This window comes from Hippoglossus stenolepis, chromosome 4 (genome assembly GCF_022539355.2).
Source record: "Hippoglossus stenolepis isolate QCI-W04-F060 chromosome 4, HSTE1.2, whole genome shotgun sequence".
NCBI classification, from domain to species: Eukaryota; Metazoa; Chordata; class Actinopteri; order Pleuronectiformes; family Pleuronectidae; genus Hippoglossus; species Hippoglossus stenolepis.
Genome location: NC_061486.1, coordinates 11,743,746 through 11,771,208, shown reverse-complemented (window position 1 = coordinate 11,771,208; position 27,463 = coordinate 11,743,746). Strand labels below are relative to the sequence as shown.

General features: G+C 40.9%; 3 protein-coding genes across 9 annotated transcripts; 1 reads left to right on the top strand and 2 right to left on the bottom strand.

Moving 5' to 3' along the window:
• Positions 1-107: 107 nt before the first annotated feature.
• Positions 108-4,862, bottom strand: cep57 (centrosomal protein 57). 4 transcript variants are annotated; one of them, XM_035153483.1, is made up of 11 exons: positions 4,604-4,862; positions 4,031-4,223; positions 3,494-3,694; positions 3,223-3,344; positions 2,973-3,101; positions 2,329-2,406; positions 2,019-2,114; positions 1,796-1,879; positions 1,443-1,672; positions 1,218-1,362; positions 108-1,122 (listed from the first exon to the last, which is right to left on the bottom strand). In XM_035153483.1, exons 1-11 carry the CDS (start codon positions 4,643-4,645, stop codon positions 943-945), a joined length of 1,500 nt encoding a protein of 499 aa, XP_035009374.1. In that variant the 5' UTR covers positions 4,646-4,862; the 3' UTR covers positions 108-942. The 4 variants fall into 4 exon arrangements, with proteins under 4 accessions (XP_035009374.1, XP_035009376.1, XP_035009375.1 ...); XM_035153485.1 differs by having other exon boundaries at positions 1,799-1,879; XM_035153484.1 differs by having other exon boundaries at positions 4,031-4,220.
• A 146-nt stretch (positions 4,863-5,008) lies between these two features.
• mre11a (MRE11 homolog A, double strand break repair nuclease) lies at positions 5,009-12,302 on the top strand. The gene is made up of 20 exons (XM_035154487.2): positions 5,009-5,140; positions 5,654-5,735; positions 5,896-6,028; positions 6,119-6,279; positions 6,378-6,465; positions 6,592-6,733; positions 6,826-6,940; positions 7,187-7,372; positions 7,478-7,649; positions 7,731-7,811; positions 7,896-8,025; positions 8,128-8,228; positions 8,606-8,776; positions 8,930-8,989; positions 9,074-9,245; positions 10,870-10,956; positions 11,149-11,213; positions 11,307-11,368; positions 11,526-11,613; positions 11,904-12,302. Exons 2-20 carry the CDS (start codon positions 5,716-5,718, stop codon positions 11,943-11,945), a joined length of 2,076 nt encoding a protein of 691 aa, XP_035010378.2. The 5' UTR covers positions 5,009-5,140; positions 5,654-5,715; the 3' UTR covers positions 11,946-12,302.
• Positions 12,303-12,724: 422 nt separating this feature from the next.
• tmprss4a (transmembrane serine protease 4a) lies at positions 12,725-26,592 on the bottom strand. Of its 4 annotated transcripts, none has more exons than XM_035154492.2 (14): positions 26,491-26,512; positions 20,289-20,462; positions 18,614-18,668; positions 18,221-18,364; positions 17,913-18,065; positions 17,671-17,797; positions 17,455-17,574; positions 16,418-16,461; positions 15,913-16,075; positions 15,634-15,800; positions 15,162-15,257; positions 14,900-15,042; positions 14,571-14,723; positions 12,725-14,001 (listed from the first exon to the last, which is right to left on the bottom strand). In XM_035154492.2, exons 2-14 carry the CDS (start codon positions 20,289-20,291, stop codon positions 13,990-13,992), a joined length of 1,380 nt encoding a protein of 459 aa, XP_035010383.1. In that variant the 5' UTR covers positions 20,292-20,462; positions 26,491-26,512; the 3' UTR covers positions 12,725-13,989. The 4 variants fall into 4 exon arrangements, with proteins under 4 accessions (XP_035010383.1, XP_035010381.1, XP_035010384.1 ...); XM_035154490.2 differs by lacking the exon at positions 26,491-26,512 and adding an exon at positions 23,312-23,765; XM_035154493.2 differs by lacking the exon at positions 20,289-20,462 and having other exon boundaries at positions 26,491-26,592.
• Positions 26,593-27,463: the final 871 nt, after the last annotated feature.

Here is a 27,463-nt window from a genome sequence, read left to right as displayed (position 1 = left end):
ATATCTTTAAAATATGAAAACAAATATTGTCCAAAGTTTGTTGGAAATGTTAAATCTTTGTCACTGAAACAAATAAGCCACCAAAAAAAAATCACAGTACACTGTAGTTATGTGCAAACATAAATACTTTATTTCGCTGAGAAATTTTCACTCCAAACAGGCTGCTCCTGATCGTCAAAAAATAACAAAATACTCCCAAATATATTTGTAGAAATAATTACAAATTCAGTTTTATCACACAACGTGTGCATATACACTCTCATATAGCGTCTGCAACATATCACATAAGGGGAATAAGTCATTTTAAGGTCGTTCAGCTCGTCACTAAACCAATCAAATTGCAGAAATACCACTCTCTGTCATCACTGCAGTTTCTTAACACTACAAACACGTATGAAATTAGAGAACCTGTAGGAATGTGTTAGCGCCACGGAATGTTATTAATTTTTAATAAGTTCTGAGAGTCATAAGTTCAGGGAAAATGTGTTTCTATGCCCAGAAGATACATGAAAAACTAAACTTGGAAATTAAAATTTTGTTTCCAGCCCTGAATGAATAGTCAGTTATACTGAGAGCTTAACTGTGAACTGGCTATGAACTTTCTTGCCCCCCCCTCCACAAAATGCAGTTTATTTACTGGTATTTGTAAATAATGAACTTTATATAATTTAAAGCCCTAATAAAATGACCAATCAGACATAAATCTTGACTTATGTTTAGGTTTAAGATAGTCTTTTTTATAAATGTAACCATTTTTCGGGATATATTAAAACTTTATGTTTTCTGAGTCAAATGTTCATGAATAGACACACGAGTGTGCGTGTCATGTCCATGCAGTGGTTTTCAATCTGTGCTTGCGTTGATGGTGAAATACTGATCACAGGAAGATAAACAGCACCGAAAAGATTAAACTTCTTCACTATGTTTCTGTCCTGGTGGTTGTCAGGTCCGTAATGACGTCTGCAGAGCTTTCATGTCCCTCAGCAGCCTCAGATTCTTCTTGCTTCTCTCTCCTGGTCTAGGTTTGACTGCTCCGGCAGAGCGACCTCTTGTGGACACTGTGGTAGTCACTTTCCCCTCATTCTTATTGTTAGACTTGGCTTCCTTTCTTAACTTCTTTATCTAGAGGGGAGGCGAGAAAAGGTAACAGAGAGGAGTAAAAAGACACAAACTTAGAATTGAATTGTGTGTAGTGAACTTTTTGTCCGCGTACTGACCTGTGCTTTGTGTTTGTAGAGTTTCCCGATCTGCTCTCCCTTCCTCTCCATTTTCAGCAGCAGCCTCTCCTGCTCCCTCTGAAGTTCTCGTCTTTCCTGGTCAGACACACTGTTTTCTACCTGCCTCATTAACTCGTCATGCTCCCTGCAACACACACATACACACACAAAGATTACTACATATCACTTTTCATAAGCAGTTCCCTCCGGTGGAACTCCACTCACAAGCTCATGAGTCGCAGCTCCTCCTGTAATGCTTGCAGCAGCTCTGACAGCTCCTCCCCGCTCGCAGAGGATGAGGAAGATGAACTGTATGAATATCTGCGGCTTGCAGTCCCGTAGCTGTTTGCGTTGTTACAGAGTACACGGCTGTTGCAGAGGTGCGGCTGGTGTCGCTTTAGAAGAGACAAAACTGACTGGACGTTTGCTCTGACTGAGTGGCTGCCGCCCACGGCCTGAAAGTCAAGTAAGAGAGGGGAAAGATTCGATGAGAGAAAGAGAGAAAAATGGATTTCAGTATTGAAATCTAAAAACTATTTTGTTCCAATGCTCAAAAATATATATACGTATGCCCATACTACCATTCCAGCAACAAACGGAACATCTCTGAGGCTCAGTCTATAGTGTGGCTGTGTGTTCGACGACTGCTGTGGCAAAGGTTTCTGGGAAGAAACGTTTCAGCATTACCAAGATTAAGATTCACAGGAAGATGCTTATGAGAAAGAGCTATAAATGAAATAAGGTGCATTCACAGTCCAGTAAAAACAGAAAACCTTAAATCACTTCTGTGAAGGTGTTTACCTGTGAATCGGACTTCCTCTCTTTGGACTGTCTGGTGGACAGGTGAGGGGACACTGACTGCAGCAGGATCCTGTTGGCCTCCAAACCTGTCTGTAGCTGTGGAAACAGGAAGGGAAATAAAAACACCACATACGGTAAACAATGCATAAACTTTAGAATTTCCACGTTTACATTGAGCATTGATATAAATATAAATTAATAATTTAAAACAGGACTAATATTCCTTTCAGTTACATGGAACATTAGAACCTGCCAATAGTGAGTGTGATATATAGAATTTAAACACAAAGAACAAGTTATGTCTCACTACCTGGATGGCCTTTTCCTGAATGAGCTTTCTCTGGTGCTCCTCCTCCTTTAGTTTCATCTCTAGTTCATTTATCTTCATCTGACAAATTCACACACACACACACACACAACCATTATTATTGTATAAGTAATACAAGAAATAATTTTTACTTGTGCTTATTACAGGCGCTGACTGTTGGCTTTTTTCCTGATTTAAAAATATGTTTGGGGCATACTGATAATGTGTGATTTTAAGTAAATATGATCTTTTCTTCTTAAATTAGTTTTACCATTTAAGAGGTAAGAGTGATGAGAAAAAGTGAAGTAAGAAAATTTAAATCACTTTCTGTAGATAAAACATTTCACACTTAGTTTGCTTATTCCTTTAATCAACTTCTGAACCCTCAGGTTTATCTAAGGCCCCAGGAGGGAGTCCCAAGCCACAGATTGGGGACCAGTGCCCTAGATTCATGGATAAGGTTTTTTGGCCACAAGTTACTGTCTCATTCTCACAGAGATTTTGAGCTTAAGCTTGAGGAATTAGTGTCATTCAGTCTTCAGTACAATTTTCTGTGTCACTGTCAAAGCTATGAATATTTTATTATGCTGTTTGATAATAATAAACAGTGTTTAGAGCTCAGAAGTTGAAATCAGTTGACTTTGTACCTCAGCATTGTTCTGCGTGCGCGTGAGCCTGAGATAATCCTGCTCCAGCCGCTCCAGCTTCTCCACATGAGCTCCCTCAAACACTTTGCCAGGCTGGCGATCAGCTAACTTGGCTGTATCCATGGAAACCTGACAGCATGGGGAACAAAAATAAAAACCTACACATTCACTCACTACCACATGACAGCTATTCACTCAAAGATGTTTACTCTTTAGCTCAGCTAATGACACTAAGAACTGCTAGGCTAACCTGCTGTTTGACCAGATTGGTCCTGTCTGCCTTGGCATTGCGCAACATCCTCCTCATGTGATCCAGCTGCCGCTCCAGTTTCACACAGCGAGACTCTGCAGCAGCAAGGTGGGTGATCAACACTGCCAGAAGAATGAAGGGACGCCATGAGATGCAGGGAAGGAGAGATGAGGAGAAAAAAATCAAAAGATGCAGGGAAATGAATAGATAAATAATGGAAGAGGTCACTCGTTATTTTGTTTTTATCATGACATCATAATCACATACTGACCTTGGTTACAGTTGGACGAGTCAGTTGTCTCTCTCTGCGTCTCTGTCTGATTACTGGAGAGTCTCCGTGTGACGTTCTCGCTCTGAGGACGAACGTGTGATGCCTCTTGTACTACAGTTTGCACACCACGTTCTGCGTGTTCTTTATCCAACTCTAACCTCCTGATCTTCTCCTGAAGATTCCTCAAAGCAGATAAGATCGCTGCATATGCACACACACATGTGACATGTGTGAGAAATTAGATATGAGAATGTGGGACATACTGATGGAGAGCAAATACATTCAGGGAACGGTTACAGACATTGTATGTGTAACATGATATGACTATGATATGACTGAAAGGTTTGGAGAGAAGGTGAAGTGGGTAGGGGAGGAAAGGATAATGTGAAAGAATGAATAGATGTAAAGGGAAGCTGAGACATCGAAGTCGTCCGGCATCAGGTTGCACATGTAACCATGGAGCTCCGTAACACACCACGGTACCTGACTGGAAACATTGTAAAGGGAATATGTCCGACATGCACAAATGAAACCCACCTGCACTGTTGGTCTCTGGGAATGCTTTGCTGGGTGACGATGGGTGACACGACTGACGTGCGTGTGCATGTCTGGGTGTGAAGTGCAGCAGTGTGTTGATGAAGGGACGGTGAGCAGGATAATCTTTATAAGAGGACAGGGACAGGGTGTCCGAGACGACTCCACTTTGGGCTGGGGGTGGACGGAGATCCTGCAGAGAAAAACATAAAACGAATATTATAGATCTCCAGTAAATCTGACATGGCATCAGATCAGTAACAGAGATGCTGTAAATAAAGCACAGGAAGTGAAGTAAACATCTGCAAAAACCTTAAATAGATTCCCTCACTGAATATAAAGTGACACCACGATTTGTTTGTCATGCTCGAGTCAAATTCAAAACATGGATGTGACACACTTCAGTTCCCTTTCAGGTCTGCAGCAACATCAGCTGGTCTGAGCTGTAGCAACCGCTGCACGGTCGCTTTCCATGGAGCCTGGCTAACTCTGGCTGATATAAACAGCATTAAAAAAAAAAAAACACCTGTTATTGCTCATTTGAAAGTGAAATAAGGCGAAATGAAGAAAAACTACCTGCGTAGCATCATCGCCAGCTGTTTGTGACAGGGTCTCCATTGAAATGCAGCCACTCCAGTCTGCCTCGCTCGTGCTGAGCCAAGGGAGTAAACTATGCTAAGTATGCTAACGCTAGTTTGGCGTAAAACTGCATTAGTTTTGAATGACGCTTGTTAGCTCGACAGTTTCAACCGCTGCTAATACGAACTGAGGAAAGAAAACATCACTAAGGCAAAGCAACACAACCCAGGGCTTCTCTGGAGGGGTGCGATTCATTTATATCTCAGTCCGCCCCGACAGGCACTGCGCACGGAGACTGTTACAGGTTTTTTTTGCCACACAGCTCACCCCGGTGCCTCTTAGTGAACAAAACAAGCGCACCCAGCTTGCTAACCGGAAGTGTAGTTTTTCCTGCCACGGAGAGTTGACACTCTAGAGCGGGGATGCTTCTGAATGACACTACAATAACCATGAGCCTTTGCTGAGAAGGCGGGACGGGGGTTGTGAGACATGCCGCCGGGATTGTATGGCGAGTGAGTTGTGACTTCTGAGGAGGTGCGTGTCGAGCTAAGCTATTTAACACGTTACAGCTAATAACAAACAATATTAAAAGTTATAAACGTGTGTTATCTGGAGGTGGGACCGAGCCAGCGTGTGAACACATGTTGTAAACACGTGTTTACTTCGTGTTAGTATCGTGAACTCATGGGCTTCAGGCATAAGTGAAAGCTAACTCACCATCTTCTCAGTGTGTTATCTGTTAGCTTAGCTACTACGTTACTAACGGAGTATTGGTTAGCTTGCTGTCACACAATCTAACTTATCGCTAAGAAACATATCGTAAATGGAGGTTTCACTGACTCTGGTGTTAAAAATAGTTTTTTTATTGGAAATCAAGAGTAAAATTACAGTAATGCCTCTGCGACAATATACTGTACATGATGCCAAATTACATTTGAATAGTATTTGCATGTGTCCCTGTGATTATAGTTGCAGCATCTCTGAAATGTATCTTTAAAGTACTTGTTAAAAATATAAGATATTCATGGCTGGGTGTCTTTTCTGCAGGAGAAGCATTTTCTGACCACCTGTCCTGGTGTAAACACATCTGCCATTACCCCCACGCCATCATGTCGTCAGAGAACACCTTGTAAGTCTTTTCAAAAACAATGTCTGAATATTTATTTTCTTAGTTAATATAGAATGATGTTTATATGCAGGCAATGTGCAATGCCGCCTAATACAGGTACATCGGGGCTCATATTAAAGTAAACGAGCTGTGTTTCACTTTACTGATTCTATCGTTTTAGGGATGATGAGGATACCTTCAAGATCCTTATCGCTACAGACGTTCATCTCGGCTACCTCGAGAAGGATGCAATCCGTGGCAATGACTCGTACAACACACTGGACGAGATCCTTAAATATGCCAAGACACATCAGGTACATACAAGTTGACAGATGTGTGAATGTACAACACTGAGGATCATTTGTCTTAAATGCCCTCTGATGTGTGTATTTATTTGCTTGCAGGTAGATTTTATCCTGCTGGGGGGAGATTTGTTCCATGAGAACAAGCCGTCGCGGCGATGCCTCCACAGCTGCATCTCTATGATCAGACGATACTGCATGGGAGACTCACCGATACACTTCAACATCCTCAGTGACCAGACTGTCAACTTCAACACAACCCAGTCAGTCCCTCTGTCTCTGTCATTCCTTCCTACCAGTGCTGCTGAATGAATGTTTTATTATTGTTGTCATATAAACTGTATATGTTGTTGTGTTGAAGGTTCCCCTGGGTAAACTATCAGGATGAAAACCTGAACGTCTCTATTCCTGTGTTCAGCATCCATGGTAACCATGATGACCCAACTGGGGTGAGTTGTTTCCGGTATTGGAGAAATAATCATATCACACAAAAAATGCAAGCATGTGTTTTTCTATGTGTCTTGTAGCTTTTGTATTTGTTTGTTTGTGCATAATGGTGTCTGTCTCTCTCCAAGGCTGAAGGCTTGTGTGCACTGGATCTGCTCGGGGCTTCTGGTCTCATAAATCACTTCGGTCACTCCCAGTCAGTGGAGAGGATTGAGATTAGTCCCATCCTCATGCAGAAAGGCAACACCAAGCTGGCCTTGTATGGTCTTGGTGAGTATGTGATTTGTATAATTTTTGTCTGTATATGTCTAGGTTTAATTAAAAGAGTTGATTGAAAACCAACAAACGTTGTTCGTGTGCAGGTTCTATTCCAGATGAGCGCTTGTACAGGATGTTTGTCAACAATCAGGTGACCATGCTTCGCCCCAAAGAAGACCAGGATGAGTGGTTTAACCTCTTCACCATCCACCAGAACAGGTGTGTGGATGTATGTGTATGTTGGAAATCCATGAGGAGGGAAGAGCTGTAAGATGCAGTCTCGAAATTTAAGAAACAAGTGTAATCTATAGTCTTCCTTAGTATTCCTTATTAAGAATGCAGGGTGTTTGTTCCTAGATTGATGTGTTTTCAGTCCATATAAGTCAATCTTTGATACATTATCTCTGGAATTGTGTTCTCCATTAGGTTTTCGTTTTATCTTGCCAATGTGTGTGTTATGTCTAGGAGTAAGCATGGACCCACAAACTACATTCCCGAGCAGTTCCTGGATGACTTTCTAGACCTGGTGGTGTGGGGTCACGAGCACGAATGCTTGATAGGACCAACGAGAAATGAACAGCAGCTCTTCTATGTGACACAGCCCGGCAGCTCTGTAGCAACCTCCCTGTCCCCTGGAGAGGCTGCCAAGAAGTACAAATAAACACACACACACATTTGGTGAAAGACCACCTCCATATTCTGAGCGTGTTTTTAAGTGATCAATTAGCTACAGTAAATCACTGTGTGTGTATCCAGACACATAGGGCTGCTGAAGGTTAAGGGACGGAAGATGAATCTGCAAAAGCTCCCCTTAAAGACGGTGCGTCAGTTCTTCATCCAGGATGTGGTGCTGGCTGACTACGAAGACCTCTTCACACCTGATACGCCCCAGGTCACAAAGAAGGTGGAGGATTTGTGCTATGCAAAGGTAAGTTTTCATCTAACATTAAGTGCCAGTCAGTCCAAGTCTTATTGTTGGACATCTCACTTTATTTCTGCTCTTCTCTAGGTCACAGAGATGATAGAAGAAGCTGAGAGAGAAAGACTTGGTTGTCCACTCACGCCAGAGAAACCTCTCATTCGCCTGAGGGTAAGATGAACACACTCGCAGCATGTGCACACACCTTCATATTCACACTTTGTCTAAATTCTTCAACTTTATTGCCTTCCCCAGGTCGACTACAGTGGAGGTTTTGAGACGTTCAACACATCTCGCTTCAGTCAGAAGTTTGTGGACCGCGTGGCCAACCCAAAAGACATCATTCACTTTCTCAGACACCGTGAACAAAAGGAGAATATCAAAGGTCTGACACAGACCAAACGCACAGCTATGGACCTGCAGTATTCACCATATATCTGTGTACACTATCGTCATTTTGACATGCTGCAAACTTTATGTTTTTTAGATGAGTTCAATGTTGATTACAGCAAGCTGGTAAAAAACACAGCAGTGGAGGGACTGAGAGTTGAGGACCTGGTGAAACAATACTTTGAGGCAGCCGAGCAGGTACTGTACACACATGGATTTTAATTAGTACGCTGACAAGTTGTCATAACACTTATTTTCAACTACTGTGCATCTGCAGAGTAGGACTGTGACAATATCACATTTTCCTTATTTATGATTTGGTTATTGTGACCAAAACAATTTACAGTAATGACATTATCACAATATATTCAGTCTGTTTCAGGGTCTGTTGTGTGTTTTGTCTCATTTAATTAAGATCAAAATATGTCAAAATCCCTACTAGGGATGTGCAGATAGAAGATGATCTCAGTGATCATAGTTGGTCACAGTGATTATTAGCATAATTACCATGAAATCAATAATACCAATATATTACCACTACCACTCTTGACAAGTGTGTCTCCATCCCTTCACAGACGGTCCAGCTGTCTCTGCTGACCGAGCAGGGCATGGGGAAGGCCATCCAGGAGTTTGTAGACAAAGATGAAAAGGATGCAATCCAGGAACTGATCAAATATCAGCTGGAGAAGACACAACGCCACCTCCAGGCCAGAGGAGTAACTACAAAAGAAGATATCGACACAGAGGTAGGGGGTGAGGCAAATGGAAAAAGTGGGTAAAATGGAAAAAACGTTTTGTAATAATTATAAAAACTTTAAAATGCAGAACTTTACTATACAAAGTTACAAAGTGCTCATGTGTGTATGTCATTTGTAAGAGTGCATATTTTGGATTATCAGATCCAACGATTCAGAGACTCCAAAAAGAACACGACAGAGGAGGAGAATGAAATCAAAGAGGTTTGTGGGCAGAATGCACACATGCCAGAAATTTAGCCTCTGTTGCTGTCTGTAACTGTTTACTTTTCTGTTTTTCCTCCTCAGGCTATCAACAGAGCCAAAACTCACAGATTGGAAAACAGTAATGACCCGGACATATCCAGCGAATTTGCAGATGTTACTATGGACTCTGACGAGGACTCGGTCCCATTTGCTGCCCCCACGCGAGGCCGAGGGCGAGGAGCTAGGGGACGGGGTGGCCGGGGCAGGGGGAGAGGTGAGTTGTCATTACTGTCTGTCACGACTATGAGGTGAGCGCAGAAGCGCAGAAGGATACATGGAGGTAAATAGAGGAACTAGATTCTCCAAACGTTTATTCAAGTATGTTGGCATAGTCCAAGAGCAAACACACCCGTGAGCACATAAGTGGCAGGTTCCACCAAATGAGGTGGTTTCGTTTTATGTGAACAATGACCTGACCTTATTATCTGGACATTGTCCTGAGTTGCCCTTACATACATGTGGCACACAACAGGACATTGTAAATGTCACATGTATTCACACCCACTTAAGGTGTGGGATGAAGCCTGGGTGGAGCATGTAGAAGTTGTACATGATGCCAAAAGGAGTGTTTTGTTCACACCTTAATCAGTCAAGTTTCCTGGCATTGTCAGTTTGACCTTTTCATGGACGTCTTAGTGTAAATGATGTTTCTTCTTCACTGATGTATGTTTGTATTCTTCCAGTTTCAAGTCAGTCACATGATAGACATGTCATCTCGCTGTAAATATGCCAAACAGTGACATACTTTATTGAACCATGCGCTCCATTGGATATCACACAGACTTTTGACTGTGTAGCTGGCTGGGTATAGTCCATTTGATATGTGTTCCAACTGATTAGAAAAGCTTGACAGAGTGACAGCCCACTAGACTATTGTGTAATGGTCAAGCAGAAATATGTACAGTTACAAATACCTATACTCAGTGTTATTATTATTTTCAAGAAAATAATAGATATCAGTTATTAAAAATGTAAATCGGTTGGTAGGCAGCCGAGAATAATTGAGATTGATTAAATGGACTAAATCTATATGATAACAGGTGAACCGAGAGGTCACTTGATAATCTCTGACAGATATTTAATTAAAGAATGTGTAATTTAATAATGTGAACAATGTTGACGTACAGCATTGATGCTGTTTTGCCACACTTCCAGCAGAGGGCAGTCAAACATTTTCAGACTATGTTTACATACTTGCTCTGTTTGACTTTTGGGCTGATGAGTGTTTAAAACCAGTGACAACGTCAACTCTCAAGCAAAACTCAGCCCTAATTAATAACCTGACACGGCAGCTATAGTTTGTCACTGCAGGTGCTTTACAATAAAAACCCTCCAGAAAAGACAATTTTGACTTTGACTGTATTGGATTATGAAGGGGGGGTGAGGTACAGTTTTTAAGGATAGATTAGTTTAGGATAATTATTTTTACACCAGTTAAAAGCTGCATTTTGGCAGATTTTACACATTTTCAATTTTCATACTGACAAAAAACAAATGAGGCAGTGCTCTTTTAATTGGCATACAGCACTAGAATGGCACACTGTGAATTCTATTGGATTAAGTTACGTTTAATGAAGCAATGGTTCAGTAATGATAAAAAACGGAACACACTGTGATTTCTAGCAGGTTTGGGTCTGTTTTTTAATTTTTTTTCATTATTGTTAATGCCAAACATTGATTTCTTGCTCCTGTTACGAATGTGGCAGAATGTAAGTTGTGACATTACAGCAAAGAGAACTTGGATGTTGTGGTAGTCCAGCAAAACAAAGCATACAGTGAGGGGGTACAGCTGTTCCTCCATAAATCCTTGTTCCACTGTCGCTCATCTCTTCTTCCAGGTGCAACTGCCTCCGAACCAAAGCCAGCCAGCCGGGGCCGAGCCCAGAAATCCTCAGCAGCAACCCAAAGCAGAAGCATTATGCAAGGTAAGAGAGCAGGAGATCATGTGTGTAAAGTAGATTTTCTGTTGACTTACTAATATGGCAGACACATTATATCACAGGAATCTTTTATTATTATAATTGTATAAATCTGTTAATTGCCACATTTTCTGCTCTTCAACCTTTAATTTCTTCTTTTCCTTTCACCTTCTCCCCTCTTTACACCTCATTCTTCAGCATTTCAAGCTCCATCCCAAAGATCTTCTCGGACTGGAGCCACCAAATCTTATAAAGAAGAAGAGGTAGGTTAGATGGCAGCTGAGCATGTCTGTATTTTTGATGTATGTGATCTGTACCATCCTCCAACCTTGGTTCTCACATTTATCCATCTTTAGTTGACCATTGTTGACTCCGATGAAGATATCCCTGTAATGAAAGCTACCCGAGCCCCTCCAAGGTATGTTTGTGTCACTCCAGTGTGGCTGTGCAGTCTTTTAAAGGAGACAAAACTGTTGCAACCGGGTATATTTTCTTTCCTTTCCCTTCCCCAGCCTCTTATTTTGAAAACTAACTTGTTGAATTTTTTATCTGGATCCTTCTCATGCTCACGACAGACCAGCGTCCTCGTCCTTCACTAAGAGCAGCTCTCAGAGCCAGTCGTCTAAAGGAGTTGCATTTGATGACAGTGATGATGATGATGAGGTAACAAGTGAGCATATGAAATGACAGATCACCTTTCTGAAGTGTCAGGGTGCAAACTATATATTTTTTTCCATAGGTGAAAAGTGAGAAACGTAGTTGTCTGGAAAGTGAAACTGATCTGAATTCCTGATCTCTTCAATTATTACATTACTTATTAAAAAGCACAGTATACGCCTACAGTTAATGTAAAATGATCTGTATAGAATTTGTTTAATCAACTATACTTGATTTTCATAACTTTTCAGTTTTACTTGGAAAATGTTTTAAAATAAATCACATTTGTTTTTCAGGATAACCCATTCAAAGGCCGCAGCCACCAACCACGGAGATAACCACGAGTGCTTCTATTCTAAAATGCTTTTTAGTATTGCTGATTTTCAAAAAAATAAAAAAATGCTTTTGAGTAGGAAGTGAGTTGATGCAGTTTGGGCTTGAAGGACCTTAAAGTGCATGTTTCAATTTTCTCTCAAACCTTCCCCGTGTTGTCAAAAGATAATTTTGTTGGTAAGTAACTGTTGCTTAAGGTTTTGCGATCTCTGGTCTGCACTTTTCACCCCATTTGCCAGCCAGACATTGAGCTTCCTAATGAAGTGCATCTGCTACTGTTCATATCTGAGCAGTGCTGGGTTTTGTCATTGGCATTTGTAGTACTCTGATATTCAGGACTAATAAATCATTTTTTTCATATATTTCAAGTGTTTGTTTGTTTTTGAAGTGTGATGTGTGTCTCTCTTTCAAATGCTGTGGTTGCAGAGTCACAGAAAGCTTCGCGTTAGGGTTGGAAAGTGGTAAACTGAACACACACAATGGGTCAATGTCATCTGTCCACCGTTAGGGGGCAGTATATTCAACTCAGGACCTAGGGTGACAGAAGAATAATTTTATAGTGTGGAAAACTTGATGTTGCATTGAATTTCTCCAAAGTAGGACCTAATCAAGCTGCTGCATAAGAAGGCAGAACTTCCTACCAAAGTCTTAAGTTATACGGAGCATTCTTCTACAGATGGAAATTTGAGGTGAAAATTCTAACTAGCTGATTTCCATTCCCTGTTGTTGAGGAAGAATGTGTGTGCATGTGTAGGAGGATGACACTGAATGGAACAAGGAGGGATAAATTAAAAGAGAGAGGTCTTTATTTTACTGTATTTACAACATATTTACACATAAAATCAACAACTACCATATATACAGTCAAATGTGCCAAATTGTATGCAAACCTTGAAAAAAGATCCCATATGTTCAGTGATTTTTAATATACAGTATATACAATATGTTGACTCTTACTTTTAAAGTCAAGTGCTTATTTCTACTTTTGTTTAAGCCTGTCAACCAAATGATAAATTAAAAAATGTAGGTTGGTGTTTTTTAAAATTTTTTTTACCTTGCTTCACTGATTACTTAAAAAGGACGAAACTGTGTGGGGTTTTTGCCTGAGTGCACAAATTTGAATTTTAGGAAGTTACATTTATATCCTTTGGCGGTGGTGGTGGTAAAAACAGCATGACCACCACCTTTAATAAGGTGGACATTTTTCCGAAGGCACACTGGAAATCTAAGTGCACTTTAAGACTCAGTGTGAAGGCACCGTGAACACAACCGTGTGATTTTTACAGTCTTCAGTGCATTATTAGACTAGTCACTTGAATAACCTGCACACACACACTAACATCAAGTAGTTCTCACTTTCCAATTAAAGTGCTCGTGTCGATCATTCTGTGGTAGAGAGCGAACACACCATCTGTACTGTAAAAAGGTGCGTCTGCCCTTTTAATAGTGACACAGAACAGATCAAGTGAATCAGCATCACAAACGCATTAAACTAAGTGGACTGGTGATATTAACCTGAGGCTTCACATTGACTCCTCCTGACACACAGAAGATTACCCTATGATCCCTCACAACACATTTTACACCAAAAAACATTCATCAAGTACATGACGCCTGAGGTCGGCCAGTCTGGTAATGTACAACATCTTCACAGTTAAAACAGTTATTACCTTTTATCCCAATGCTAGTGTCAGAGATCACATATTCTATTTGTATTTGACAGTAACTGATATTGTTTTATTGAGTCGATGACCTGGATCTGTCAATGCTAAAAACTTGTTTGCATGAGTATTCTGCTATGAAGACCTCAGACTGGCCAGCAACTGACAGCTATATAAATATACCCCTGAGATAAGAACCTGAAATGGCACAAATGACACTTGTGTGAAATGTGCATTTGTGTGAGTGTGTGTCCAACAGTTTGTTGTTGAGATGTGTCTTTCACTTCCCCGTCCTCTCTTTCTGTCCCACGTCTTTGGTTAACCAAACTGATACTTTTGCGTTTTGAGTTTCTGTCAAGGGTCGTCAAGCGTTCTGTGGTGGACGCCTTCAGGGGTTTTTCTGTAAGGATAGAGAAAGTATTGGGTTTTTTTTTTAGCAGTTGTCATTTTCTGTCTCCATGTCAGTATAGTATGTGTTGCGAACAGCATAAACCTTCTAGTTTCACATTAACAGCTTTTACCATTTTCCTTTTTCCAACTATCAATCAAGAAATCAATGAAGTCTTATTTATATTGCCCATATTCACAAATCACAATTTGCCTTAAAGGGTTTAACAATCTGGGTGAACAAACAAGGTGAGACATTCTCTGTCCTCAACCCTCAAAAAGTGGGAGGAAAACTTCAAAACCTTTTTAACAGGAAAGAAAAGTAGAAACCTCAGAGCGATAGTGAGGGATTCTCCTCCCAAGAGAAGAGATAGTGTCTAACATACTTGGAGAGGAGAAACAATGTTTAAAACATGAATGTAAAAAGAAAATGTCTGTCAACTGCAGCCCTTAAGAAGAAATCATTTGGTTTTGATGTGGTTTCCTCCCAGAACTCCTACTATATTTTGCATTCAGTCACCTTTAACTTAGAAAGGTCAAGAGATTACAGCTGAAACGCACAAAGTTTTCTGTATTGTGTACCTCAATGACCGTATGAATCCAGTTGAGCATTTCTTCCACGTTGCAGTAAACACCGGGCCTTCCTTTCCGGGCACAGCCAATGCCCCAGCTCACCACTCCAACCAGATGCCACCTAGAGGAGGTGAAGTGCACCAGAGGGCCCCCACTGTCCCCCTGGGATTCAAGAGCACGGTAACAATTTGATACCATGTTAACATCCAAAACATTTGCCAGGAGAGAGCACACATGTTGGGTGATCCTTTAAAATACAACTACTAATGAATTTAAAATATTCCTTCCCGTCTTTTGCAATATTAATCTAATTTGTAACTGGAATCAGTGCTCGTTACCTGGCAAGCATCGACCTTCCCCTCCGGGAAACCGGCACACATCATCCTTTGGGTTATGGAACTACCGTACACTTTTGGACTGGAACACACAGTGTGGTCTATCAGAGGGATGCTGGCCTTCTGAAGTGAATGAGAAACTTTACCTGATGACAGAACAGGGATACAACATTTGAGTAGGGGTGGTAACTTCACAGATTTTTGTTTTTATGAATTCACGAGTTGGCAGTTGATAAATAATAGAGGTTGTGTGTAGATTCATCACCATTTTCCTCCAGGTATCCCCAGCCAGTCACAGCCATGGAGGCTCCGACAGCCAGGCCCAAGGCTTTAGGGGGGAGACAAACGGGTTTCCGGGCGGCTGGAGGACAAGAGTTCTTATTAACTTTTGTCAGACTACAGTTTGAAGGCACAGTTAAAGTTATCAAACGACTACTTTAAAATGAAGTGCTCGATTTTCATGCTTCAGATTTGTTTTTTCATGCTTCTCTTGTTTCTGTAAAGCCCAATGAATGACCTCTGTGTATGATAATGCATTACACAAATAGATTTGACTGCGCTTCAGTGAAGAGCTTGCTGTGTGCCATGCACTCCACTAGATGGCAATAGAGTAGCCTACTGTATCTTCTAACCCTCATCACAAAATTCCGCTACAGTCTAACTAATAACTATTCCAATCTGTAACGTACAGTAATTTCTGTCTGTGTGTTTTAACGAACATCAGATTGAACTCTAACCTCCCACTGTGATCGGGCTCTTGAGTCTCATCAGCGCCATGTCATAGTCGTTGCGCGCTGGGTTGTAGTTTCCGTTCACTATGATTCTGTCAACATAGGAACCTCCCAGCGTGCCCATGAATGTCCGGCCTGACACCACTCTCCAGCGACTGAGCTCCTTTTTACTGCTGCAAGGCCCAAACCAGGCGGGAGAAGAGGAAGTGTGAGCAAGAGATCATGCGTATACATTAACCACAGGGGAAATTCATTAGAGATGGTATATGTGGAGAGTGTACTGACCCTGTAAAGCAGTGGGCAGCAGTGACTACCCAACGTGGGGACACCAGCGAGCCTCCACATGTATGTTGTCCACCCTGCTGCAGGCTGACCTGCCAGGGCCAGTCCTCGATGACGGCATCCGAGCCCCCGACGATACGGTCCTGTAAGCCCACCTCTCCGCAGTCTGACAAGGGAAAGTTGTCTTGTGAGTTTAAAAGATGATTGTTTTTACTGTGCATTTGCTTTATGTCTGTTTTCCTTCTATTCCGTCAATAGAGATCAGGTTAGATTTGTTTCCTTTTCACCACAATCTCCTCTTTGATTTTTTTGTACGTGAATGACAGCACATCCTCCGTCATATATTTCCAAGATAAGAGTTTCGCTGCGTACTGTAGACATGTTTGGGCCCGTTGGTGTGAAACCAGTCATACAGCAATGTCATCTTCCACCCATCACCCGAGCCCTCTACTGCCTGCCTCTGAACAATGTTGGTGACGTTGGTTGCTTTGCTAAAAATAAAACTCACCTGAACAGGACAAAGATATCACAGATCCGGATCTGCAAACAGGCCTGTTGGAAGAAAACAGCCATTACACACGTGACTGGAATGACTGCACAATTCAAGTCAAACAGATAAAACACACAATCACTCAAATACTAAAATGTCGTCACCTGACTTCACCTGACTTCACCTGACTTCACCTGACTTCAAACCCCCCCCCCAGTCTGTTTCTTCCCGTTTTGGTTTCATTTGGTTAACGTAAAATACATTTTAGCGGCCTTCACTCTCAGAGGTCAAGACACAGAGGGAACAAAAACTGAGGGAGTTTTAGTTTTTTTCAGGAAGAGAAACTGCCCGAACAGAACCTCTGACTCTCTGCGTACACGAGACATATGTTAGGAAGAAAGAGAGCAGAAGTTAAAAGTGAAAGGGAGAATAAGGGGAAGATTTTTATCTTTCATGTCAACAGCCTCTTTTTTAATTCAGATGGGAATCAGCTCTCAGACAACACTGTTTCCTAAAAAGCACTGATTTTTGATCACTTTAGATCTGTAACAAATAATTCAATCAAGAATCATGAGGTTAAAAGATTTGGATTTTGGTATTTGATGATTAACTAGTGCAGTGGCTGGTATGGGCTGTTTGTTCGGCCTATGGTAGTGCTGGTTGCTGCTTTCTTTTTGAAACTGTAAAAGTGACCTGCAGTCATTGAACCAATGCGAGTAAAGACTGGCTGTAGGACTGAAGCTGCACCTCCACTGCCGCACAACGAGACTTTCACCTGTTCATTCAAAGTTCGGTGAAGCTCGAGATATATGTTCCATGAGTCCCAGCTGCCATTGCAACGAGTGCTGATAGCCTGTTTATTTAGATTTTATTAATACTGAATGCATCATGTGTCTAAATCGTACCAAACGTTACACTGCACTTCCATTAAACAAGAGACATGCAGAGTGTGAAGTGGATAAAGAGAATGGTCCTCAACATATACGAGCCACATAAAGACAGAGAGACAGAGAGAGATTTCTGGAATTATTAAATAGATGTGACGCCTTCCTCACCGATCAATGGTAGCCTGATGTATGGGTGTCGTTTTCTTCTCTGGCATGATGGCTGCGAAAGGTCCATTTTTCAGGGAGGATATTAAAGTGCCCACTGGGACATTGGTGTGAAGAGGTTTTCTGTTAAGACAGAGGATGGCACATGTAAGACTTGAGTTCAGGTCAAATCAACCGTTCGATTAATTTGAAAAACACCATCTACAGTCAATCACTCACTTTGTGTATCCCAGGTGCTTGCATGCTTTCTGCGTGTGCTGCTCGCTCCAGTCGTCACTGCACACACTCCTCCAGCCTGAGCCGGGACTGTACACCTGCAGGATGTGCTTACTTGATGTTAGACGCACTGGAGGGAAGGAGGGAGGGAGGGACGTCAGGGAGAGGAAGAAAAGAGGAGTACATTTTCAAGCCTTGTTTCTGTGTGTGATGACAACAAAGAAAGAGTTGAGTGTTTGCTTTACCTGGGAAGGTGGTGTTGACCATATATCTTGACATACAAGTAAGTTCATCCTCTCCTCCAGAACAGTCATCTTTCCCATCACAGGTTTGGTCTATTCGGATAAACTTCAGTGAACCCGAACAGAAGAAGTACTTGGTCTCAATCAGCTGCTTAACTGGAAGGAAAAGGAGGGACACATTGGAACAGAAGGGACGACACAAGAAAAACATTCAAGTCTTAATATTTAGGTGAGGCCTTTTTGGCAGGTCATCCTGTGTTGTATGGGTGCGTCTTTGGAGGAGGGAGCCGATGTCAGGAACTGTGACTCACTGAAATACGCCGCGGTGGTCAGTATCCCCAGCAGCACTATCACAGTCAAGATAGTGAGCAACACTTTCTTCCTCTTAGACGCCTTGTCTTTCTCAGTCTTTGGAGCCGTCATGGGCTTTCTGTGGCGGCCTGGTCGTGGAACCACTGGGAAGTAGAGTGGGGGCGGGAGAGAGACATGCAGTACGTGAGACAACGGTAGATAAGTGAGACGAGAGAAGAGAAACCACAAAGCAAATGAAGAGAGCGAGGAAAAAGAGGAAATTAGTCACGTACACAAGAGATCGCAGTACTGTCCCACACTACACTTTCCAAGTATTTCACATTATAATAATGGGGCTCTCTCATCAGTGCAGCAACATGCTGTACGTGAACACAAATACAACACCAGCTTACCTGCCTGCCTGGGATTCAATGGTCGAATGCTTTCCTCTGGCAGCTGGATGGTTGTCTGGGGAAAGAACGAGACACTTACAGTAAGACAAGAGGGGAGGTGAGCACAGGTGTCAAAACAAGACATGGCTTAATAGGAAATTCCCAGTGTGTGCGTTTGTGTCGAGGAGGAGATGACATTGTGTAACGTTGTGTCTAAGTGTGTACATGATTATCTGAGCTTGCATAATATCTTATGTCTTAATATATATCGTTTGTGTATTTTCAAGTGATTGTTCAAATGCACAAGAGAATAAATCCCATCTATTGCTCCCAGAAGACTACAACAGGTGTGTAGTATGGAACATGGAACACAGTGTACCACCACGAGTTGTCATATTACACCTGTTTGTCATATTACACCCGTATCCATATGCTGCATACAGTTCCCATAATCTGTTATCACACAGACTACTAGACCCCACCATGAAAGTGACAGACAGTGGGACGCAGTGTGGAGGGGTCCACTGGGACCTTGTGAGGCGTCCATTCAAATGCAGCCGATATTGTGGGGAAAGAACACGCTCTCATATTGCAGGGTGGTATAGAGAGGTGTGTCCGCTCCTCAACCACAGGAGCCAGGTGGGTAGAACCCAACAGTACTCAAGTATTCCTGAGCAGAATATATATCCTGTACCCTGGTTTCATGATTACATAAGGGAAGATTCATGTGAGGGTGGGGTGTAGTAAGAGTTATAGCACAGAACAGTGGGCACACTGGGCAGCATCCTCTGGAGCTACAGTTCCCACCTTTTGGCTGTTGTACCTTAGAATGAATAAGTCACAAGATGTATGAGAGCAGCTGACTGATTTGCAGGGAGGTTTTTTTCATTTCTAAAATGTCTTTCACACGAAAGATTATCCAACATAATGAAAAACTAAACATGTGGAGAAGAAATATGAAAAGAGAAATATCTTGTTTGTTGGTTCTTTCTTGTGATAGATCCTGGCCCCAAGGTTGGGAACAACTGCTCCATATTGGTATAGGCCCTTTCAAAAAGCCTGGGTTACTAAACCTGGGACTAGCCAGTGTAGTCTCTCTTTACTCAGACATTATCACCAGGTAATGTACCTCAAGTACAAAGTGTAAACACCAATGGTACCTTGAAACCGGTTTAAGGATAAGAATCAGAGCTGATTTCATTAGACATTTATTAAAGAGAAGTAACTGCAAATTATTTTGATAAGCGATTAATGGTTTAACTAACTTTTCATGCAAAAAACAATTGCGTGCAACAATTCTTATGTTTTGCTGCTTTTCTTTGTCATCTTAAAACAGTAAACTGACCATCATTGAGTTTTAAACCATTAGAAACTGTCAAATAGAGAAATGTCACTATATCTGCGACCAAATTCAACGTGAAAGTAACCAGCAGATCAATAAGTTGCAGAGTTGGTGTGAATTGTTCAATATTAGCAATAATCTCTGTTGTTGTTAACAGTCTGCTGCGGTAGATCTTATTTGTTCTACCATTTTCTCATTTAGAACAAATGCAAGTTTGAACATTTACGCTTCATTCTGCAAACTCTGGGTTGACTACTTTAAAATAAAACAAGGCTAACATAACACGTGGGCTGGTGGCGGGGAACGAGCAGGTTTAATTTCTACAACCACACGTCAATCTGGATTGTCTCTTACCATGATGTTGGAGGGTGGGTCTCTTCAGTGGAGCTACAGGTTGACAGTATGGCTGCAGATTGTAAACAACAAGTGGAGCTGCTACTCCTGGAGATAAGTTAACCCCAGAGTTTATATGTCGTGTCCTGTCAGGCCGTGTTTCTTTATCTTGTGTCTACCTTCAGCTGTTCAGACCTGGAGGGACACACACACACCACAGAGGTGATGGAGACGCTAATTAAACACCTCTTTAAGGTAAGATGGCTGCTTCCTCACTCAAATCACCTGTTTATTAATGTTTCTAAATGATGTCATTTGCCTGTTGAGGATGTAGACTTGTTATAAGTTACTTTTAATTAACATTTAAACCTCTTTACCTGATAGGCGGCTAGCTTTAAATAGCCATACACAGCTACCTAGCTAGCTGTAAATCTGTCAAGCAGACAGTTTAAAGTTGAATATTTAACACGATTTTACAACAAGTGGATCTAAATAAAACTGTTGGTCACTCAGAAATGTGATTTAAGTTTCATTTAACCTCTCTTCTGAATGCTCAGTCCAAAGCTAAGCCTAGCATGTAGCTGCCTAATGCTCCCTAATGTTACGGGCTAGCGGCTAACTGTGGCTAACCAAGTCTGAAAACCGATGCGCGTCTTTTCGTGGTCTTACGGTAAATGTCATTGGAGCGGAGAACAGGCCGAGGACAACTTATTATGAAAGTTTGTTTTCCACACAAGACAATAACAAGTATAATGAAATGGAACATTATATGTTTATGTTTTTTTAATGAAAATTAAAGGCAAAGTTGGCAACTCTTTTTTATTATGGCACTCATAAGTTGCTCAATTTAACTATTATTTTTAGAGAATCCTTGAGAGGTGACACAGATACTTCACGTCACTCTTGGTCATGGTGACCCTCACTGTCTGCATGTCAAGTTTCAGAAGATACTACTGTAGAATTCTTTAGAAAATTAAAGGCAAAGTTGGCTACTTTTTCATTATGGCCCTCACAACTAGTTATAGCTCATCAGTATGGCTGCGGAGAGCATTTGTTTTGTCCATCTGCTGTTCTGCCTTTTGTCTTGTCCTCGCAGCTTTTCATTCATTATCTAACTTAAAAACATTTACAGAACATGCTGCATGTTAGTTGATGCATTTGATTAAAAACAGATCAAATGCAGAATCTTTGATGACCAAATTAGGACTTGCCAGAAACTTGGACCACCTGTTAAACTGATTTAACTAAATTTCACTTCTGCTTTAAAGATGAGCTGAGGTAAAGTCCCTCATATGCATATTTCTTTGCTGCCAGGCTTATTTAACTGCTGCTAATTCAGTTGAAGGATGTTCCCAAAATCAACTTTGAAGCAAGAGATGTGAGTCATTGCTTGATGGCTCTAGTCAGTCAAACAACAAGCAAAGTGTATACACTCCATAAAGAGAGAACGGCAAGAAAATGTCGTCAGGCAGGTATTGCCTATTTTTCTTTGGAAGGGAGCTCAATTGTGTGAGGAATCAGCTCTTATGTAAGATTTTTTCATGTAGTCACGTCAAAGTAAAACCTTGATAGACTGCATGCGTCACAGATCCAGACATTTTGTTCTTTACTCCACTTGTGTCGTCAATTCGTTCTCGGATTTCTCTTTACATTGAAATAAGGAATGCTTCACTCACAATGCGCATCAAGCCTAAGAGAACTTTGCTTTGTAACATAACACTTGTATTGACTTGTGGCAAAGTTTCAAATAATACGTTTATAGCCATATACTGTCCCTTTTAACTAGACTTAACTTGATTATGAAATACCCCATCTTCTTAAATTACCTAAAAAGACTGATCACCTGGTTTTTAAGATGAGATATTTTTAAATATAAAGTTTCCACCAGTATACAGAGTCTAAAGTATCTGTTTCAAAACCCACAATAACTTTCTTCTATGTTAAAACAAGATGAGTCATTTGAATAACACACTCATCACTGATCCCAGGTCAACATCACCTGATGAATGAGACAGCAGAAAGAAAGTGGGCGGTCCATCCAACCTGGGAAACGAATGTCATGTTCTCGAAAACGGTCAAACACGTACGTGAAAATACACGGTGTGTTTTGTCGGGCCATGACACATGATGATAGTGGTTACTGGGGAAGTTTCACCATTGGAAACACGACAGAAACCAATTTATGAGCCTGAGTCGGGTAGAAGCAGCCAAGTGTGATTACACCTCGAATATTGTTTCTGTAGAAACACCTAACTTGTTAAGTCTTTTTTTTTTTTTTTTCAGACTCATCCATATGGATCATGCTCCGGCAGCAGCAACAGGTCTAACTGGGTCAGCCTCAACAGATAAAAAGCCATGACACGGTGAACCTTTTGTTCAGTTTGTTCTGCTCCCCTTTGCTGCTTCACAGCGTTGTTGGATTATGTTCCCCTGAACTGAAACTGTCACAAAAGAGCTTTTGAGAAACTACTTGTGACATGTTGGACAAGTTTTAATCAAAGGCAGAGATCTAGACCAGTGTTGTTCACATATGTTTGGATATTTAGAGGCAAAAGCAGGCATATGTGCATTACTATAAGCAAAGGTGCACTGTTAAATCATTGTAAGATCTATTAACTAAGACACAAATGTTTGCACACATATTAGATCTTTTAATTCGGCCTGATTTGGTTTTATGATTCTGTTAATCTCTCTCTCTTTTATTGCATCTTTCTCTAGCTCTGTTTTTTACCTTACTTTCTATTCATACTTGTTTTTCCTCCAACATGTTTGTAAATAACTTTGGCTCAACTCCTGTTGTTTTTAACCTGATATGTTTAGATACAAAAATATTAATTCATGCACGCAAAACAAAGCCACTGCTATGACCCAGTAGAAACAAGTTGAACCATAAAATATGACCACCTGTCTTTGTACAATAGCACTATAACAAACATCCTATCAGCATACACAGTGATTATGTATTTAAACTCCCCCTCCAATGTAAACCATTGACCTGACACCTTCCTGATGAACATGTTGATTCTGCTACTGGTTGCACTCACCCACATGATGTAGTTCTATTTTTCGGTTAGGTTAGGTCCAGATGCACCTCATCTGACAGGCAGTTCAGAGTAAACTCTCTTCCTCCCTTCCTGAAGGTGGGACTCCTCAGAAACTCACTGTCCGGTGTACGTCCTTCTCTTCTCACTTTCCTGCTCCAATGGCTTTAACCGCAAATCCTGGTCTGACTCTCTCTCTCTCTCTCTCTCTCTCTACCCTATTCTCTCTATGGCTGTGTAACTGAATCTGACTTACAGGGCGCTTAACTTGCCCCTCTCTCAAACCCCAAGGGTGTATTAAAGACTGCTCGTGTGTAGCGTTGTGTTTCGATGCTCTGTAAATTCAGAGAGCGAGCTCGCTGTTTTAGGTGACCAAGCCCTGCTGACAAAACAAAAAACCAAACTATTCCAGGTAACTTGACACCTGAATCCTCTCTCTCTCTCTCTCTCTCTCTCTCTCTCTCTCTCTCTCTCTCTCTCTCTCTCTCTCTTTCTCTTTCTCTGTATGCCTTCCCCACTTTTGTCCCTCCTCCCAATCCAAAACGTTTTGAAGGGTGCAGAACATGGTGCTGCACCTCTTCACACAGACGAACTCAGACGTGTGTGTGTGCGCGTGTGTCCAGTAACCCTGAGGCTGAGGTGTGTCTTCGCACACCTGTGTTGTTTTGACTGTATAATGAGAAGTCAGATGGTGTCAGATGGGCTAAATATTTTTGATCATATTATAAATATTTATCTAAATATGTCTTTATGCTAATTGCCTGTAATTACAAGTCATAAAGGGTAACTGTAAAACAACCCATAGAGCGCAAGAACGCTGCAGTTGTAGGCACACCCAAGTCAATGATGTCACCTGCTCTGATGACAATGAAACTTGTTTTGACATAGATTGGTTTGTGGCTAAAAGTGAAACGTGCCTGTTTCAACCAGAACTGTTTTCAGACATGAACTGTGGAAAAGTTCAGGAAAATGTCTGAAAGCAGCTCGATACAGGAGCATAATTCTGAAGTGTTAAATTACCCCCGGTGACCAACCTGGTCAGTGTTTGTTAATTAAGCCATTGTGAATGTCATGGGACACTGGTCATAGACAACAAGAGAAAAAAAAGCTTCATGGGGAGTGTGAAGGGTAAAAAAAGACAAGACAGAAGAAAGGTTGGCTGAAGAGAAAGAGCCATTGTTAGAAACAGTAGCAGATTGTGTTGCTTGACCTGGACGATTAAATGCAGTGAGCCTTAAAGCTAACTCTCAACCATACCTTACTTAGTCTAGTAGTTTATGGAATAAAGAATGTGTGAAAATATGCAGATGGATATATTACAGTGAAGTATAAGCGCCATATGCCTTGTAATATTGTGACTTTATTCATGTAAATGTACCACTTGTTTCTCGTATTCTTATGACCTTATTTTCTCATAATATTACGACTTTATTCTCTTAATACTACGACATTATATCTCTTTTTTTTCCTTTTAGTGGCCCTTATACTCATACTCTACATCGTATAAATGTGTGTAGCTAGCTAGATATATGGTAGATAGCTCTCTGAATGAATCAGTTTTAGTTTCATGACTCCTGAATGTCCTGTAATAACCTCTGTTAACCCTGATTATATTCAGGTTGCTATAAAGCTGCCAAGACATTAAAGGTTCAGTGTGTAGAATTCAGTGACATCTAGTGGTGAAGTTTCATGTTGCAGCTGAATAGCCCTCACCTCACCCTCCCCTTCCACACATGAGAGAGAACCTGTGGCAGCCTTCAGTTGTCATAAAAACTTCAAAGATAGTTAGTTTGTCCAGTTTGGACAACTTTAAAAAACATCTAGGATTAGTTTATATACAATTTCTGCCAATAGATCCCTTTCACCTAAATCTTACACACTGGACCTTTTTAGAGGCTCCACCCTGGTATGAAAGTATGGTGCATGACCTCCTTTTGTGTATTTTCTTGACTGAGATTAATTGTGAGTGAGTTTCATTTCAAAGTGATATACCGTGCTGTACTGTATGTAGAGTAAATCATCCATTTTCCACCTCATCTAATATAGCATATTTCCCTCTCTGTAAATCACATGAACATTGTGCTGTGACGAGGTTTCCAATCTGAAAGTCTGACATGGTTGAACAACGGCGGAAAATATATTTGCACACGCTATAAAAGACAAGATGAGAGTCATACAGAGATCTCATAAATCTTTTGCACTCCCTTGTTTGACTTGTTTGAACACTTTTATTGTTCTGCCGAGTCAAACTGGTTCATTTAGTTCATTATCCCCTCAGCTCTCACAGGAGCAAAAACACAATCCATATCAGATGGATGCAATTCATTCTTTCATTATTCTTAATTTATGCGTCAGTGAACACAATGGTTGCTTTTGTGTTCTTTTGAAATGGGGAACATGACAAGCTCAAGGACAACCAAATAGACTCTGAGACTTCCTGAATTGCATATAGTCCAGATTGTTCACGTATTAACAGATTGGCTATTGTGTTGTTGCTGAGTGTTTTGTATCCAGAGTGTATATCTAAAACAAGTATCTACAAACAATATGTTTAAGAAGATCGATTTATTTGCTTCTCACTGACTCACAATCTTTGTGGCCGCGGGTTTAAATTCTATGCAAATCTGAGAAACATAAACGGAGCTTGTAGCTTCAATCACATTGGATATAATTGTCTTAAGAATTTAAAGTCTAGTTTTGAGCAAAGCAAAATGAACATGAAAGGGGCTTTATTTCAATTTAATATCTAATACTTAATTCAAGATTTTCAGGGTTTAAATTCTACAAAAGATATTCAGAGATCCATCAAGTTATTTAATATACGTAAGGATCCAAATAGAAAAAGAAAAACAACTGGAACCTTAAACTTAAAAATGTGTTTTAACGCACAGATTAAAAATTTGGAACAGTCCTTCAAAGCCTTCTGCATCCTTATCAGACATGTTTGTTCACTTGATTTGTAACGGCTCAAAGTTCTTTTCAGTCGGCTGCATTTGAAAAAGGTTGCACACAAACAACATCTACCCCTCATAAAGCATGATATTCACTCTGTTATTCTCACACACAATTGTTTAAATGGGGCAAACACAGTAGTTAGTTGGAAAAAAAATACATAATTACACACACACACACAAACATACTCGCACAAATATCTGTCCTCTCACCACTGTACTCTTCCTCACCTGTAAAGCTGCTGTCGCTCCTTGTCAGAAGAGCATCTGAAAGTCAGGCTGGTATAAAATAGTATTCCTGTTCTCTCTCTCTCTCTCTCTCTCTCTCTCTCTCTCTCTCTCTCTCTCTCTCTCTCTCTCTCTCTCTGTGTGTGTCTGCTCTCTCTCTCTCCACCTCAATTTACCACCAAAGCCACTACACCACCCTCTCCCCGCACAGGTGTGAAACTTGATATGAACCTAAACAGAAGTTGAAGGAAGTGCGTTTGGGAAAATAACTTGTTAATCATTAACACTGTGAAGTTTCTCGTTTCCTGGACTACAAAGAATGTGTGTCGTAGGTATGAGACTCTCAAAAAGCCAAATTGTTCTGAAACTAATGTTAGATCAGATATGTGATGCGTTTCAGGTAGAATAAATTAAATAGAATTTGAAAAATATGACATGTCCCAGATAAACGGCAAAAGAAAAGATTGGGGTAACAAACTGGGGTTAATTTGAATGGCACACAGTGAAGAGCATACCTCTACCAAGGCTTAACAGTCCCCTTAAAGTCAGTAAAGCTGCACTAAAGTTTACACACTCATACATATCAGCTCTCTAATTTTGCCTGATTTTTCTTTCATCAGGTTTCATAAGTTATTCCTTGGTAAAACTGGGAACATTTTGAAAAACAACCAAATTATATTTAATCAACACATTTTTTCACAGGAGTTCATAATTGGGTTTAGTTGAATATTCAGGGGAAATGCAGACAAATTCCATGGTCTTGTATCACATCACTGGGAATACAAAATACTTTTCTAGTGGTGTTATTGAATCAGCTGTCACCTGCCACACCTTACCGATATTATATGAATAGATTCACAGTATAAGGAAGTGCTTGTGCGATATCCTGAGAATTGGGAAGTTTACCACTTTCTGTGCAACTCGAGCAGGCTGATGTGTGTCCACATCAATATATTAGTTATGACATAGGGACAGA